The sequence below is a fragment of the Mobula birostris genome, chromosome 15, assembly GCF_030028105.1.
Source record: "Mobula birostris isolate sMobBir1 chromosome 15, sMobBir1.hap1, whole genome shotgun sequence".
Taxonomy (NCBI): domain Eukaryota; kingdom Metazoa; phylum Chordata; class Chondrichthyes; order Myliobatiformes; family Myliobatidae; genus Mobula; species Mobula birostris.
The window spans coordinates 38,693,042-38,706,836 of record NC_092384.1 but is presented as its reverse complement, the minus strand read 5'-3'; the positions used below and the strand labels follow the sequence as shown (position 1 = coordinate 38,706,836).

Sequence of the window (13,795 nt, the reverse complement as noted above, 5' to 3'; positions counted from 1 at the left end):
TTCCACAGAAGATCTGCTGAGAAATATGTACCTACCGGTTGGGAGTTCAGAACTTCAACTCGATAGGATCTCTTGCCAACGACCGATGCTCGCGTTCTTAATTAGGTTTCTAATAACAGGATGGTATTGGAAATTGTCTTTCAATCTAATTCAAGGTTGGATTAGGATGCTAGACGGGCGTCTCTCGTGTTCTGTTCTAGAGAACGTCACGGCATTTTTTTTACCAACACTGGTAACGAGATCGGCCTATTGAAAAACTGATCCCGAACCCCCGCCCGGCACATACAGAATACCTTAAACTCCTTACGTTAGATCTTACAAAATTTAGCCATTTAGAGTGGTTGGACTCACTGTGCACAACCAACAGCTGGGAGCAAGTTAAATCATATTGGAAAGAGGAAATGGTCAAAAACATTAAACAACATTGACGCTTGAATATTGTTTTGTATATTTAATTCGAAGCACAATCGTGTTGATTTAAAGTACATAAACTTTTAAAGGGATGATTATGCAGCGACGCGCCTTTTTGAAATCAATGCACCTGCAAAAGAATCTTAGCTTATCAAGTATTAATTTTCCCCACGTGAGCCAATTAAGCAGTTCGCTACTGTAGAGAACTGAGAGTTATTCAGATAAACTGCTGCCAAGCCCAGCAATCCCAGTCTTGTTCCTGATTTGCAAGACTTTGTCATTTTTCATCAAAACACTTTGGCCCAGCGGTTCCCAACCTGAACGTCCACGGGCCCCTCGGTTAATGGTGGGGGTCCAGGGCATAAAAAAAGGTTGCGAATCCCTGCTTTGGCCCGAACACGACGGCGAAAAGTATCCTGCAGAGTAAGCCTGTTTTCTATTGCGAAAATTTGTTCTATTATACAGGTTCTGTAATATTTCTTCCAGAACAGTAGTTTATAGCCTCTGCATATGATCTCAACAGCATAAATACCTTGGGAATTTAAGCGTTATATCTGCTTGGTCCATTTTACCATAATATCAGGTCTCAAGACGCTTCTTCGGGGGGGGGGGGTACACAAAATTTGTCATCGAGCCACAGGAAAAGATAGCAAGAAAGGCGACCAAATGTTTGGTCAGAGGTAGGCTGTCGGAAGCGCCTAGGAAACTAAAATGTTTAGTGAGAGAACTCCAGAGTTAAAGACGATATCCCAGGGCCACTAATGAAAATGATTAATTTGGGATCCGCAACGGAAACAATCTAAACTATTTCTGAACCAACTCGATCTCATAATTGTCTGCTCTTTTAAATAAAAAGAAGTCAGATATAATTTTACCAAAAAAATGAAACCTAGTCTATATTCTGCAATAGGAAATCAGTTTCACATAACGCTGCAAGTGGACCGTTACTTGCCTGAGGTGCTATGCTTGAAATGTCACCTTGATAGCCCAGGAGTGCGCTCCGTGAAGGAAGCACAGATTACCTGAGGCGACTGAGAACGATGCCCTGCTGATTTATCAAACATCCCATTGCCTCAAGTGATTAAGAACAAAATGGGTTTAAGTCTTAAACCGCAGGCACAAATTCGACGAGATTTCTACTAAAATAGCAAATTTAAACAACGTCTGTACCTAATTGTTCGTATGCATTAGAAGAACCCGTTAGTGTTTAAAAACAAATGTACTGCTGCAAAAAAAAATTGAATCACTGAGCCAAACTGCCGATTACCGAGCCTACAGAACAAGCAGGCGCCAATCAATGTGAAGGTTATGCATACGCGGTGCCAGTGACTGGAATTATACCACTCATTAAACACAAATTACTAAACACTGGAGCAGGAACATATACAATATTGCATCAACTAAAGCTTTTGTAAGACTATGTTTTTGTAAATATACCTGCTTTTCTCCGTCCGCCAAACCGCTATTCTAAATGTATTTTTGCAATGGCTATGATAACCTGATATTTTAGAAACAACTTTTAAAGCAGACGGCGTTTTGTCCCTAGATTCTGTGCGAACACACACAGATATATAAGAATAATAAAATATGCGTCTCCAACCATGATTTCTGGTTAACAAAAATAAAAGTTACATTTAAAATTTATTGAAATAAAGCAAAATTCAATTTTATAAATATTCACACATATATTACAGTGCTATTTTTTCATAATTTCTGCTGTTCAATATGGCCACATTAAACTGGAACAAAAAACGATAGATATGCTACCAGAACGATTAGCGGCCTCCACAGAATAAACCCAGAATACACTGAAATACTTAAACACAACTAACCGTCCTTGTTTGCTAGATCAAAATTACCATAATTCCGTTTTTAAAGTTTATGCTTGGCTATATAGGTTGTTAATCTGTCACAGAATTGAAAATATTGTATCTATAGGATGTAGAAATACAAAGGCAAATAAACGTATGCTGCATTTTTAGACTGCAACCATCTCTAAGATTCCGCATGGCAGACGTATACAGGCATAGAGAAGCATGTTTTCTGCTTTCTTACATATTTAAAGAGACGGTATCCTTTTGGCAACCAGTCCTTTATTGAAGTATCCCTGCTAAACTTTTCTGTCCGTTTCCCGATTTTGGCAGCCTATCCAGACTGTACTTTGAAACTACTACAAAATCAAAGCCGATGGAATAAATGTAATTAGTCTTGTTAAAACAAAAGATAATTTAGCGTATTCGTGCTACAGTGTGTTTATCCATTGGTTCATAGAAAGTGATGATCTGGGGATTAAACCAAATGTGTAATATGTCCATGAATAATTTTAAGGCTGGGGTTATTCTTAATTGATTTTAGTAGATGGAGGATACCAAATGGGATACTGTCCCTTTATAATAAGTTTTCTGTGCAGCCTTGGGATGCACTTGCGCTGTTGGGGAAACAAAAAGTTATCAACCCTCTTGTGACAGTATAGGGTTCAGGAAAAAATGCAATGTTGTTTTCTCTTAGAGTGGAAACACTAGGAATCCAGAGAAAGTCGAGTATTTCCACCCTCCCATTAGGTTCCCTCGTTCCAGTTTAAGATAGGCTCGGTCCCCCTTTTCCATCTGAGTCAACACTCCATTGCTGGCTGCTTCTCTTGTCACATCCTGATCTCCTGCAAAGGCTGAGATCAATGGCCAGCCATTCAGCATCAGGCTCACCTGTAGGGAAAGCATAACGTTAAAATAATGTCATCGTGTGTATTGATAAAATAGCGGGTTTAAAGTGAAGATACTGCACAGTTAACAGAACATTACTAATTACAATCCCAGGCCATTTTACTTAATAGCCAGTAATGGCACGAGTACGAAAAATGCCACAGCTGTAAAGACAGATTAATTACAGAAAATCTGAGAATTCCTTAACACAAATCTAAAAGTGAGGTCTTAATCATTTAGGTGTGACTCTTTCGGATCGTAAAAGCTACGGCTGAACGTTATCTTCCCGAAGGGTGGATAACCTCTTGTACATTTCCGCCATGTACTGTAACTATTTCAGACTACCAAGTCTTGGCAATCTTCTGCAGTTACTCATAATATACTCAGTATATTAATAAAATGTCTTGTGGTGCATTTTAATTACACTATTCTTTGAGAAGTGAGACTTATTAGGGCACCAATTAAACCATCCTAACTTCCATCATGATTTGTTTGATAGGATGCTTGAGACGAATAGGAGACAATTCTTTCCATCGACAATTTTATTACAGAATTTCAAATACCGCACATTCAAACAACGGTGATGATGGTAAAAAGTTATAATTCCGCAGCATAACTCCACATTAAAAATGCCAAGCAAACTTGAATACAGGGCAAAATATATTTTTTCTGAAACTCTGACGCAGTGTCTGTGTAGGTTCCTTCTCAATTTTGCACTCAGCTGCCGAATATGCGAGAGTACCCCAGGTCTACGTTACCCATTCGCTTGAAAGCTTGCATTATTTACAGTTGACATTAGTTCTCAAATCTGCTTAGTTTAGCTCGTCCCTTAAATAACCCAAATATTTTGTAATAGGAATTTCTCGATTTGCGGATTGTGTTGAAATGGGAAAAAAGAAATATTACCTTTATTCATATTGAGCCAGCACGACACTGTGACACGATTGCACCATTCAGCAGAAAGATAGAATACTTAATAATCCAATGCCAATATTTAGATTTCAAATAAAAATTGAATTCAGTGCAATTTGCACATTAAAAAATATTCTTTTAACTCGCAGCCAAAGCTGTTTTTGATTCCGTTGCTGTCAGAGTGATCACATACAGTATGTCAACATCTCAGACAGTGAAACGCTGCGAAACAGTGTAAAAAATGGAACAGTGAAGGAGAATCGCAGGTGGGGCCATTCCTACAGAGCTCTTGAGAATCACCTGTCCACTGAGGACCGTGAAGTTTGCCTATGTTAATTTTTATTTGTTTTCAAGACCTTTGGAATTGAAAGCTCCACCACCATCGTCAGTAAATGAACAAGTAGCCACAAGGGCACGCTGAACTGACCAGGACGGTGTTGTCGCCGCTGTTTGTCTCAAATTGGTGACGATCTTTAATTAACCTTTCACTTCCAAATAATTTGATAGTTTGTTTTAACCATGGCGTTAAACGATTTCTAATATAATTTACAAAAGAAAAGAAACGCATTAACTCTATGACCTTGCCAGTGCTTTCAGTTCCTCGCATTCGTAAATTCCCCGTGTCTCCCATGAAGACCATAAAGCTTTCCCCTCACTTTGATCAGCTTGCCTGTTGGCTAATGTATACAGTACGAATGGCTGCCCATAAAATCTAATCGTGATATATGCGGCAAATCGCTGGATACATTTAAGGCTCCATATTCTTTACAGCAAGAACGAGAAACCGTGAAAAAAAAAGTCCACACATTCGATGCGGTGACGGCCTGTCTACTAACCTGGATAGTTTGCCGGTTATACACTTTGACCACGTGAAAGTTAAAACTGTAAATTCCTTTCCTTGGAGCTATAAAGGTGCTTCTCTCCGAGTCAAAATTAGAGCCGACATTCACTAGTATCTGAAATCAAACATAACTAATGTCAGCTACCCGAAGCCACTCAGTGGGCTGTCTGAAAACAGATGGCAAGACCAGCGGGAACACGGGGAGAATGGAGGAGATCACAGGCTTGAGAGTTGTGAGAATCATAAACAGCAGTATATTTCTTCCTCGTTTCAACTCCATTAGTCAATTCCACCTGCACGTTCAATGCCTATTACACAAGTATTAAGTTGGAATTTCTAGTTCTTATTTAGATACATTGCTCCCCCATTCCGTCCCATTGCATGCAACTAATCACCTCACCCTTCGCTCTTCATCTTCAGATATTTCTGCCGCTTCGCCTCACCTTTTCCTAAACTATCTTGCTTCCCCTCGAACTGCTCCTGCCTTTAAACTTATATTTTCACTGGAAAAAAAAGCCTTCCGCAACTTTCTTCAAACTTTGACTTTCGCTGCCCATCTAGCTGGGTGATTTGTTCTACCGGGTGGAAACGAAGCTGACTGTGCGTGAGGTACCCAAACTAGCCGACCCTCGGGATATCGGAGCTGCCCTGAGATAACGATCCAGCACGTTCCTGCTTTCATAAATAAATGCAATATAATTCATTAAATAAAGCAGCTTCCGCCCCACTCACATTGTCAAAGTAAATGATCATGGTCCTGTTGCTCATCTCTGAAGGCTCGTGGTTCGTGCTCCTGATGACTGAGAAAGCCACCTTGGCGCTGCCAGATCGCACAGAAATCCCGAGTGCCGTCCCCGTAGGATCCGAGGTGGGATTCGAGTCACAGACCACGAGGCATTTCCCCTCCAGTACGATCGGCTCCGTCTCATTCTGACCGCACACGAGTCCCGCAAACCAAACCATTGCGAACAGCAACTCTAACATGACGAGCGACCACCGAGTTCCACAAAATGTCAATATGCAGCTTGCTCCTTATCTCCTGATCGAATCCAGCTTTCACTCTTCTTGGGAGTTCTTATTATCCCCTCCTGTATTTTTTTTTAAATTGCTTTATTTGTTGGAGAGCTCACCTTCTCGCTTTGTGCCTGCGTCTCCTTCTCGCTTTCTTAGTTTATAGCAAGTATTAAATGACCCCTGAAGTGTAAGAAGGGGCCCTGACAAGAAGACGCACATATGAATACATAGCGCTGCGTCTAGTCCCTGTGTAAATTATTGATAGAAGAGAGATAACAGGCAACAAAACCGAGCCCCTCCAATGCCGCCCTGCTCACTGGCTCCGCCGCCTCTCCCCCCTGTCAATCAGCCCGTTCACCACCAATCAGCATTGCGCTGACGAGCCCGCGTGACTCCCAGGAGGTAATGTAGTTGGAACGAGCAGATCAATTTGATTCTCTGCATTCAGTTTCCGAGTGCGGCTGGGAATGTATGCGCGCATCTTACAAGCACCATCTCTTGTTCGCTTCTTTGCAAAGGCGTTAATTCTTCACAAGAATACATAGCTTACTATTTAATTTCTCTCTAGGCACACAAGAGCCATGCTTTGTATCTTTTCTCACACTTTTTAAATAAAAGGGGCAAACCTAGAACAAAGGATCATTGTTCTGCATTTTTATAATTCGAGTAAAAACAAACGTTTTCATGATTTGGTGAATCCTTTTTTTTCCGTTTTCAGCTGTAATATATGTGAATACTATATCTACATTAAGACGAGGGCTTGTCAACTTAAATCTGTTAGACGACATAAACAGGTCGCAGTCAGTTGACATTTGGAAATCCCCTTCGTTTCACCTTTTAGTCTGTAATTAAAATTACGAACACGGCTTTTTTTTCTAGAAGTGCATTGGTGCATGTACTACAGTGCATGCATCATCTCAACAAAGAATTATTAAATAAATTCTAGCCAGAATGTCGAATTGATTGGACAAGACAATTTGTTAGATTCGTCAATGATGTCCAATATGCTGGTTAAATAAAAGAGTAAGATCTAAGTTAAATCAAATATTGTACAGCATGTGTCATAATTATTACACTTGATAAATTCAAAACTGTCTAATGATGATCAAAATAACAAATAATCATCCGAATTGAATTTCAAAAGCATAGCCAATAAAGCAAACTAAAAGTAAAATTTCCAAGTAAAATGAACCCACATAAATAACTGGTATAAATTGCTCACTTCAGTGAAATTTGCAATATTTGTGGAACTAAGTAGAGTTCTGTTATGTAGATTTTCCCTGGTCTAACATGCAGAACTTAATGTAAAAGTTTGCCTCACTCACACCAACCCACAAATGTTTATGTTGAGTGCAGCGTAACAAGTCTGATCATTACTATGTCTCCCACTATAAAGGCCATAAGGCATTGGAGCAGAATTAAGTCCATTCGGCCCATTGAGTCTGCTCTGCCGTAAGTATCCTACAACTCCTGAGGTGAAATAGCAAACATGACAGAAAAAAAGCACATTGTTCCAAAGCTGCCAATCATGGCATAAAACGTTAATTTGCACACGATTAAATTATACACATATCACCAAAAAAGAACAATTGGTTTAATAATCAATCTACAAGAAATATAATAGATTAGAACATTTCCAGTGTGGATTTTCTTCTCAAGATGTAGAGTATAGATGCTGTACTACCAAATCAAATGCTCCAAATTACATTGCATTTGCTGAAACATATTTGTATTTTATATTTTCTAGTAATATAATGTAAAACTGATAACGATATTTGAAAAGCTGATGTCACTTATCAACGTATAGGGCCCTAAGACATAAGAGCAGAATTAGGCCATTTGGCCCGTTGAGTCTGCTCCACCATTCAATCATGACTGTTCCTTTTTTCCCTCTCCTCAACTCCACTCCCTGGCCTTCTCCCTGTAAACTTTGATGCCATGTTCAATCAAGAACAGATTAAGCTCTGCCTTAAATACATCCAATGACCTGGCCTCCAAAGCTGCCTGTGGTAACAAATTCCACAAATTCATAAATTCATCACCCTCTGGCTAAAGTAATTTCCCTGCACTTCAGTTTTAAATGGACACCCCCCCCCCCATCCTGAGGCTGTGCCCTCTTGTCCTAGATTCCCCCACCATGGGAAACACCCTTTCCACATCTACTCTGTCTAGGCCTTCAACATTCGAAACATATCAGTGAGATCCCCCTTATTCTTCTAAATTCCAGTGAGTAAAGACCCTGAACCATCAAACATTCCTTGGATGATAACCTTTTCAGTCCCAGAATCATTCTCCTGTACCTCCTCTGGATCCTCTCCAATGCCAGCACATTCTTTCTCAGAGGAGCCCAAAACTGTTCACAATACTTAAGATGAGAGCTCTCCGGTGCCTTATAAAGCCTCAGCATCACGCCCCTGCTCTTATATTCTAGACCTCTTGAAGTGAATGCGAACATTGTATTTGCCTTCTTCACCACTGACTCAACCTGCAAGTTAACCTTTAGAGTGTTCTACATAAAGACTCCCAAGTCCCCTTGCTTGTCAGATTTTTGGATTTTCTCCAAAAATTTAGAAAATAGTCTGCACATTTATTTCTACTACCAAAGTGCATGGCAATGCATTTTCCAACATTCTACTTCATTTGCTTAATCTGTCGGCCTAATTTGCCTAATCTGTCTAATTTGCCTAATTTGCCTAATTTGCCTAATCTGTCTGCCTAATTTGTCTACTTCATTCTCCTAATCTGTCTAAATCCTTCTGTCACTTTGCTGTTTTCTCAACACTACCTGCCCCTCCACCAATCTTTCTATTATCTGCAAATTTGGCAAACAAAGCCATCCATTCTATCATCTAAATCATTGATATACAGCATAAAAAGAAGCCATCCCAACACCAACCCCTGCAGAACACCATTAGTCACTGGCAGCCAACCAGAAAAGGATCCTTTTATTCCCACTCACTACCCCCTACTAATCAGCCAATGCTCTAAACATGCCAGTAACTTTCCTGTAAGACCACGGGCTCTTAACTTGGTAAGCAGCCTCAAGTGTGGCACCTTGTAAAATGCCTTCTGAAAATTCAAATATACAACATCCACTGTATCCCATTTACCTATTCTACTTGTAATCTCCTACAAGAATTCCAACAGGTTCATCAGGCAAGATTTTCCCTTAAGGAAACCATGCTGACATAGTCCTATTTTGTCCAGTGTCACCAAGTACTCCATAACCTCATCCTTAACAATTGACTCTAACATCTTCCCAACCACTGAGGTCAGGCTAACTGGTCTATAATCTCCTTTCTGTTGCTTTTCCCCCTTCTTAAAGAGTGGAGTGACGTTTGCAATTTTCCAGTCCTCTGGCACCATGCCAGGGTCCAGTGATTTTTGAAAGATCATTACTAATGCCTCCACAATCTCTACCGCTACCTCTTTCAGAACCCTAGGGGGCAGTTCACCTGGTCCAGGTGACTTATGTACTTTAGGTCTTTCAGCTTTTTGAGCACCTTCTTCCTTGTAATAGTAACTCTTCTCACTTTTCTTCCTTCACACCCTTCAACATCTGGCACACTGCTAGTGTCTTACACACTGATGCAAAATACTCAATTAGTTCATCTGCCATCTCTTTGCCCCGTGTTTTTATTTCTCCAGCCTCATTTTCTAGCAGTCCTATTTCCACTCTCATTTCTCTTTTATTTTTTACATACTTGGGAAAAGCTTTTACTATCCATTTTGATATAGTTTGCTAGCTTGCCTTCATCTTTCATCTTTTCCCTCCTAATGATTCTTTTAGTTGCTCTCGTAGGTTTTTAAAAGCTTCGCAATCCTCTATCTTCCTGCTAATTTTTGCTTTGTCATATGCCCCTTCTTTGGTTTTTACATTCCCTTGTCAGTCACAGTTGTACTATTTTGCCATTTGAGTATTTGTGCATGGAGTACAACTTTTAGTCTTTTGAAATGCTTCTGTTATTTCTTTATTGTTACTTGGTGTTGCATTATTGGTTAGTTTGTTTATTCTTACTGTAACATTATTGGTTACTTTGCTCTTGGTTCCTAGTGGGACATACTTATCCTGTGCATCCTGGATAATGTCATATATTTAGTATATAATGTTAAATAATACACAAGTATTATTCAAAATGATATACCATGGGTGCATAATTGTTAAAAAGTACACAATCATTCCAAATTTCTTTGCAAATTAATTCTTCTAGTTTATTTCCCACACTTCATATTTCTCTTGAAATCATTTCTTTAAAATTTATTACTAAACCCTTCTGTTTCACTATGTCCTTTCAACCTTTATCTTATATAGCTTGGATATTCTCCTAAAATTACATTTCGTATATGTGCTGAATCAATTTGAATTTTTGGATTGAACTCTCTCTTGGCCAGGCTTTTTACATGAATTGGTTATTTAATCAAGAATTCTTAAAGTTCTGTGATGTATCTGTAATTCCACGGCACACAATATTTTAAGCATACTGTGTATGTTGCAAAAATATTTCCCTACAACAAATTCTCAATCACTTCTTGCTGATTTAGTTGGAGATGATTAAAATTTACGTGATTACTAGTCTTGATTACCTTTAATAATTTCACTTGGTCCTTTACCTATTTCTTAATCTGCACTCTTCCTACAACAGAATTATCCATAGGGTACATATGTTAGCATGATCCCCTCTTTCATTTCAATCTACAGGGATCCTATCTCGTGACTTCTATTTCGCTTTGTTTACAGAATGTGGGTATTAGATAGATAGATAGATAGATAGATAGATAGATATACTTTATTGATCCCGAGGGAAACTGCGTTTCTTTACAGTTGCACCAACCAAGAATAGAGTATAAATATAGCAATATAAAACCATTTTGCAGATAACCGTTTTGCATATTGCAGATAACACCAACATTTCTTTATACACAGATGGTACCCCATTCCTAATTTTACTTAAACTGACTAAGTCACTTCAGAAGGCCTCAGAAGTCAACTACACTGTTGTAGTTCTGGAACAAATACAGATTTGTCCGGGAAGCAATGACTGTTTACTTCTCTAAAATACATTACAAACATTGATCTGTTTTGGCAATTTTACTGTAACCAGCATTTTATTTTAGATCTAATTATTTAACTGATTTTCATTTTGTGCTGTTGTGGTAGGGTTCACATTTTTCAAGATAGTCAGCCAAGGCACCGGGGTTGTTAAAAAAAAACTGCAGATGCCAGAAACCTGAGATATAAAAAAAAACACCAAATAATGGAAATGCTCAACAGATCAGGCTGCATCTGTGTATCAAGAAACAGATAATATTTCAGGCCCAGGACTGTTCATCAGAACCAGAGAAGAGAGAACCAAAGTGAGAAAAGGTGTAGGCAAGGGGACTGGTTGGAAAAAAATGGAGTTTCTCTGATCGGAGAGGGTGAATGTCCGAATGTGGCACTTAAGATCCAATTAATCTGATGATACAGTTAGCATGCTAGCCTTCATTATGCCTGTTTTCCTTCAGCGGTTATATTATTTTAAAAGTAATTATCTATCTTATCATTCTTTCCTCTCTTCTGTTTATTATATTTATTTGTCATTTCTGTTATTCCAATAACCCCTGCAATAGATTATAGCTTGTAGATCCCTTGTTTAATTTCGGATTCTGTGTATATACTATCTGAGCCTCTTAATTTGCCTTTGATATTTGCTGCACTTATTTTTAATCAAGCCATTCATGCTTCTGTTTTACAACTGTATTTATTCTCTGACCAGTTCTATTTTTTTCATACATTGGTCTGACCTTTATTCCCATCAAGATATGAATGCCAGGTTTTTTTTTTGTTTGTAGTTTGTATCAATTTCAGTTAAATTCTTTCCCAATATACGGGAATTAATGTCTCATATCAAAATATGGCTTACTTGAGAAGAAACAATTTTTATTTGCCTCTGGTGGCCAAAATATATTGATCAAATGCACTAATAAGTTAGAATATTGTTTTATCTATGACTCCATGTGAACAGTTAAACTGAATATAATTAGCAATCAAATACACAGAGGACATCTGCTGGTTGTTTAGAGAATATAGATTTAAATGCACAAGTGAGACATGTTTTCTGCATGAATGGAATAATGTAAAAGCTATTAAGAAACAGCAGATATTTTAGCAAAATTGGACTCTTTGCTTACTTTGATCAATATGAAGCTGCTTCCTTTCCCAAAGCATCTTAACTGTGAGATGTTGATGAGTGCAATATTCCCAGAACGGAAATTATTAGGCAGGTATTGGCTTCTTGGTATTTCTTTTCCACATGAACAGAATTCTGAATCCCATCTTTCCCACAGAATCCTTTTGTTCCTGTTTCTTTAACCATCTGTATTGCTCATCCTTAGATGGGCTATGTGGGAGAGTGGTGTAATTGGCCCCTGTTCAAACCTAAATTGGATGATGGGTTAATAATTTGCTATTGATCATTCTGTGTCACTACTCTGAAACAATTTCTGGATCTCTACCTTAGTTATTAACTCTTTTCACTGCTTCAACTCAGCAACACATAAAATAAAATATTTATCATGCTTTCTGACCTAAAGCTCTTATGTGTAACCTTATGTTCAATTGCACACATTCTAGATCTCACATTCACTGTAAGTGATCTATTTCTCTCTACCTAATACCATCCCTTCATAACTTTAAGTACCTCTATCAGTGACTCATAACTTACTTTCCTTTTATATTCCCAGATTACTCATCTCATTATTTTTGCTCTCTTTTGCTTAAAGATTCTTTCTATTGTGTGGTGCTATATTATATTGAATAAACATTCACTAATGCTTATTCATGACTAATCACTGGATGCCAATATTTTATGGATCTGGCCACAAAATACTGTATTCTTTTAACTAAAAGCTCTATGGCCTATTAGCAAAGCCACAGATTAAATATCTTGGAATCGCACCTTTTCAACCATCTTCATTCAAACGTAGACTACACTCAGTGGCTACTCTATTAGATACACGAATGGAACCTGGTGTGGTCTTCTGCTGCTGTAGCCCATCCACTTCCAGGTTCGATGTGTTGTCCATTCAGACATGCTCCTTTTGCACATTGCTGTTGTAACGTGTAGTTATTTGAGTTATTGTCAGCTTGAATCAGTCTGACCATTCTCCTCTGACTTCCCTCATTAACAAGGTGTTTTCACCCACAGAAATGCTGTTCACTGGATGCTTTTTTGTTTCTTGCACCATTCTCTGTAAACTCTGGAGACCATTGTGCATGGAAATCCAAGGGGATCAGTAGCTTCTCAGACACTGAAACCATGCCATCTGTCACCAACAATCATCCCACCGTCGTCACTTAGATCACATTTCCTTCCCGTCCTGATTGTTAGTATCAACAACAACTGAACCTCTTGACCACATCTGCATGCTTTTATGCATTGAGTTGCTGCCACATGATTGTCTGATTAGATATTTGCACTAATGAGCAGGTGTACATCTGTACCAAGTAACATGACCACTGAGTGTATATCGGACTGGAACTTTGTGTGAAATGCTCACATTCCTCAGTTGTAATTTGTATGTTTTGTAACTCAAAAACATAAAACTAATTGTAAGAGAAAGATGAGAGCCCAGGAGAACGTCTCTCGATTTTGTTTTCTGCAAGGCATTCACTCATGGCACAGTGGCATGATGACATATGCCTTTCACGTACTTCATACATATAACCCATAATTTATTTATTTATGCATTATGGAAACACCAAGAATGCTTAATCAAACAATATATTTACAATAGCGCACAAATATTACTGATATATTAAAAACGCAACAATCCTCCCTGCTGAGCTATAAACTCCAAATCAACGAAGAATGCATCTCAAATATATATACAGAGCACATAGACATCCAGGGTACAGTAAGTTTTAAGTTATCCTATT

The 13,795-nt window shown here is 38.5% G+C and overlaps 1 protein-coding gene across 1 annotated transcript; it reads right to left on the bottom strand.

Moving 5' to 3' along the window:
* Window positions 1–435: 435 nt before the first annotated feature.
* Window positions 436–6,162, bottom strand: LOC140210285 (cerebellin-1). The gene is made up of 3 exons (XM_072279164.1): window positions 5,596–6,162; window positions 4,859–4,978; window positions 436–3,113 (listed from the first exon to the last, which is right to left on the bottom strand). The coding sequence occupies exons 1-3, from the start codon at window positions 5,845–5,847 to the stop codon at window positions 2,916–2,918; spliced, it is 570 nt and encodes a 189-aa protein (XP_072135265.1). The 5' UTR covers window positions 5,848–6,162; the 3' UTR covers window positions 436–2,915.
* Between the last annotated feature and the right edge of the window lie 7,633 nt (window positions 6,163–13,795).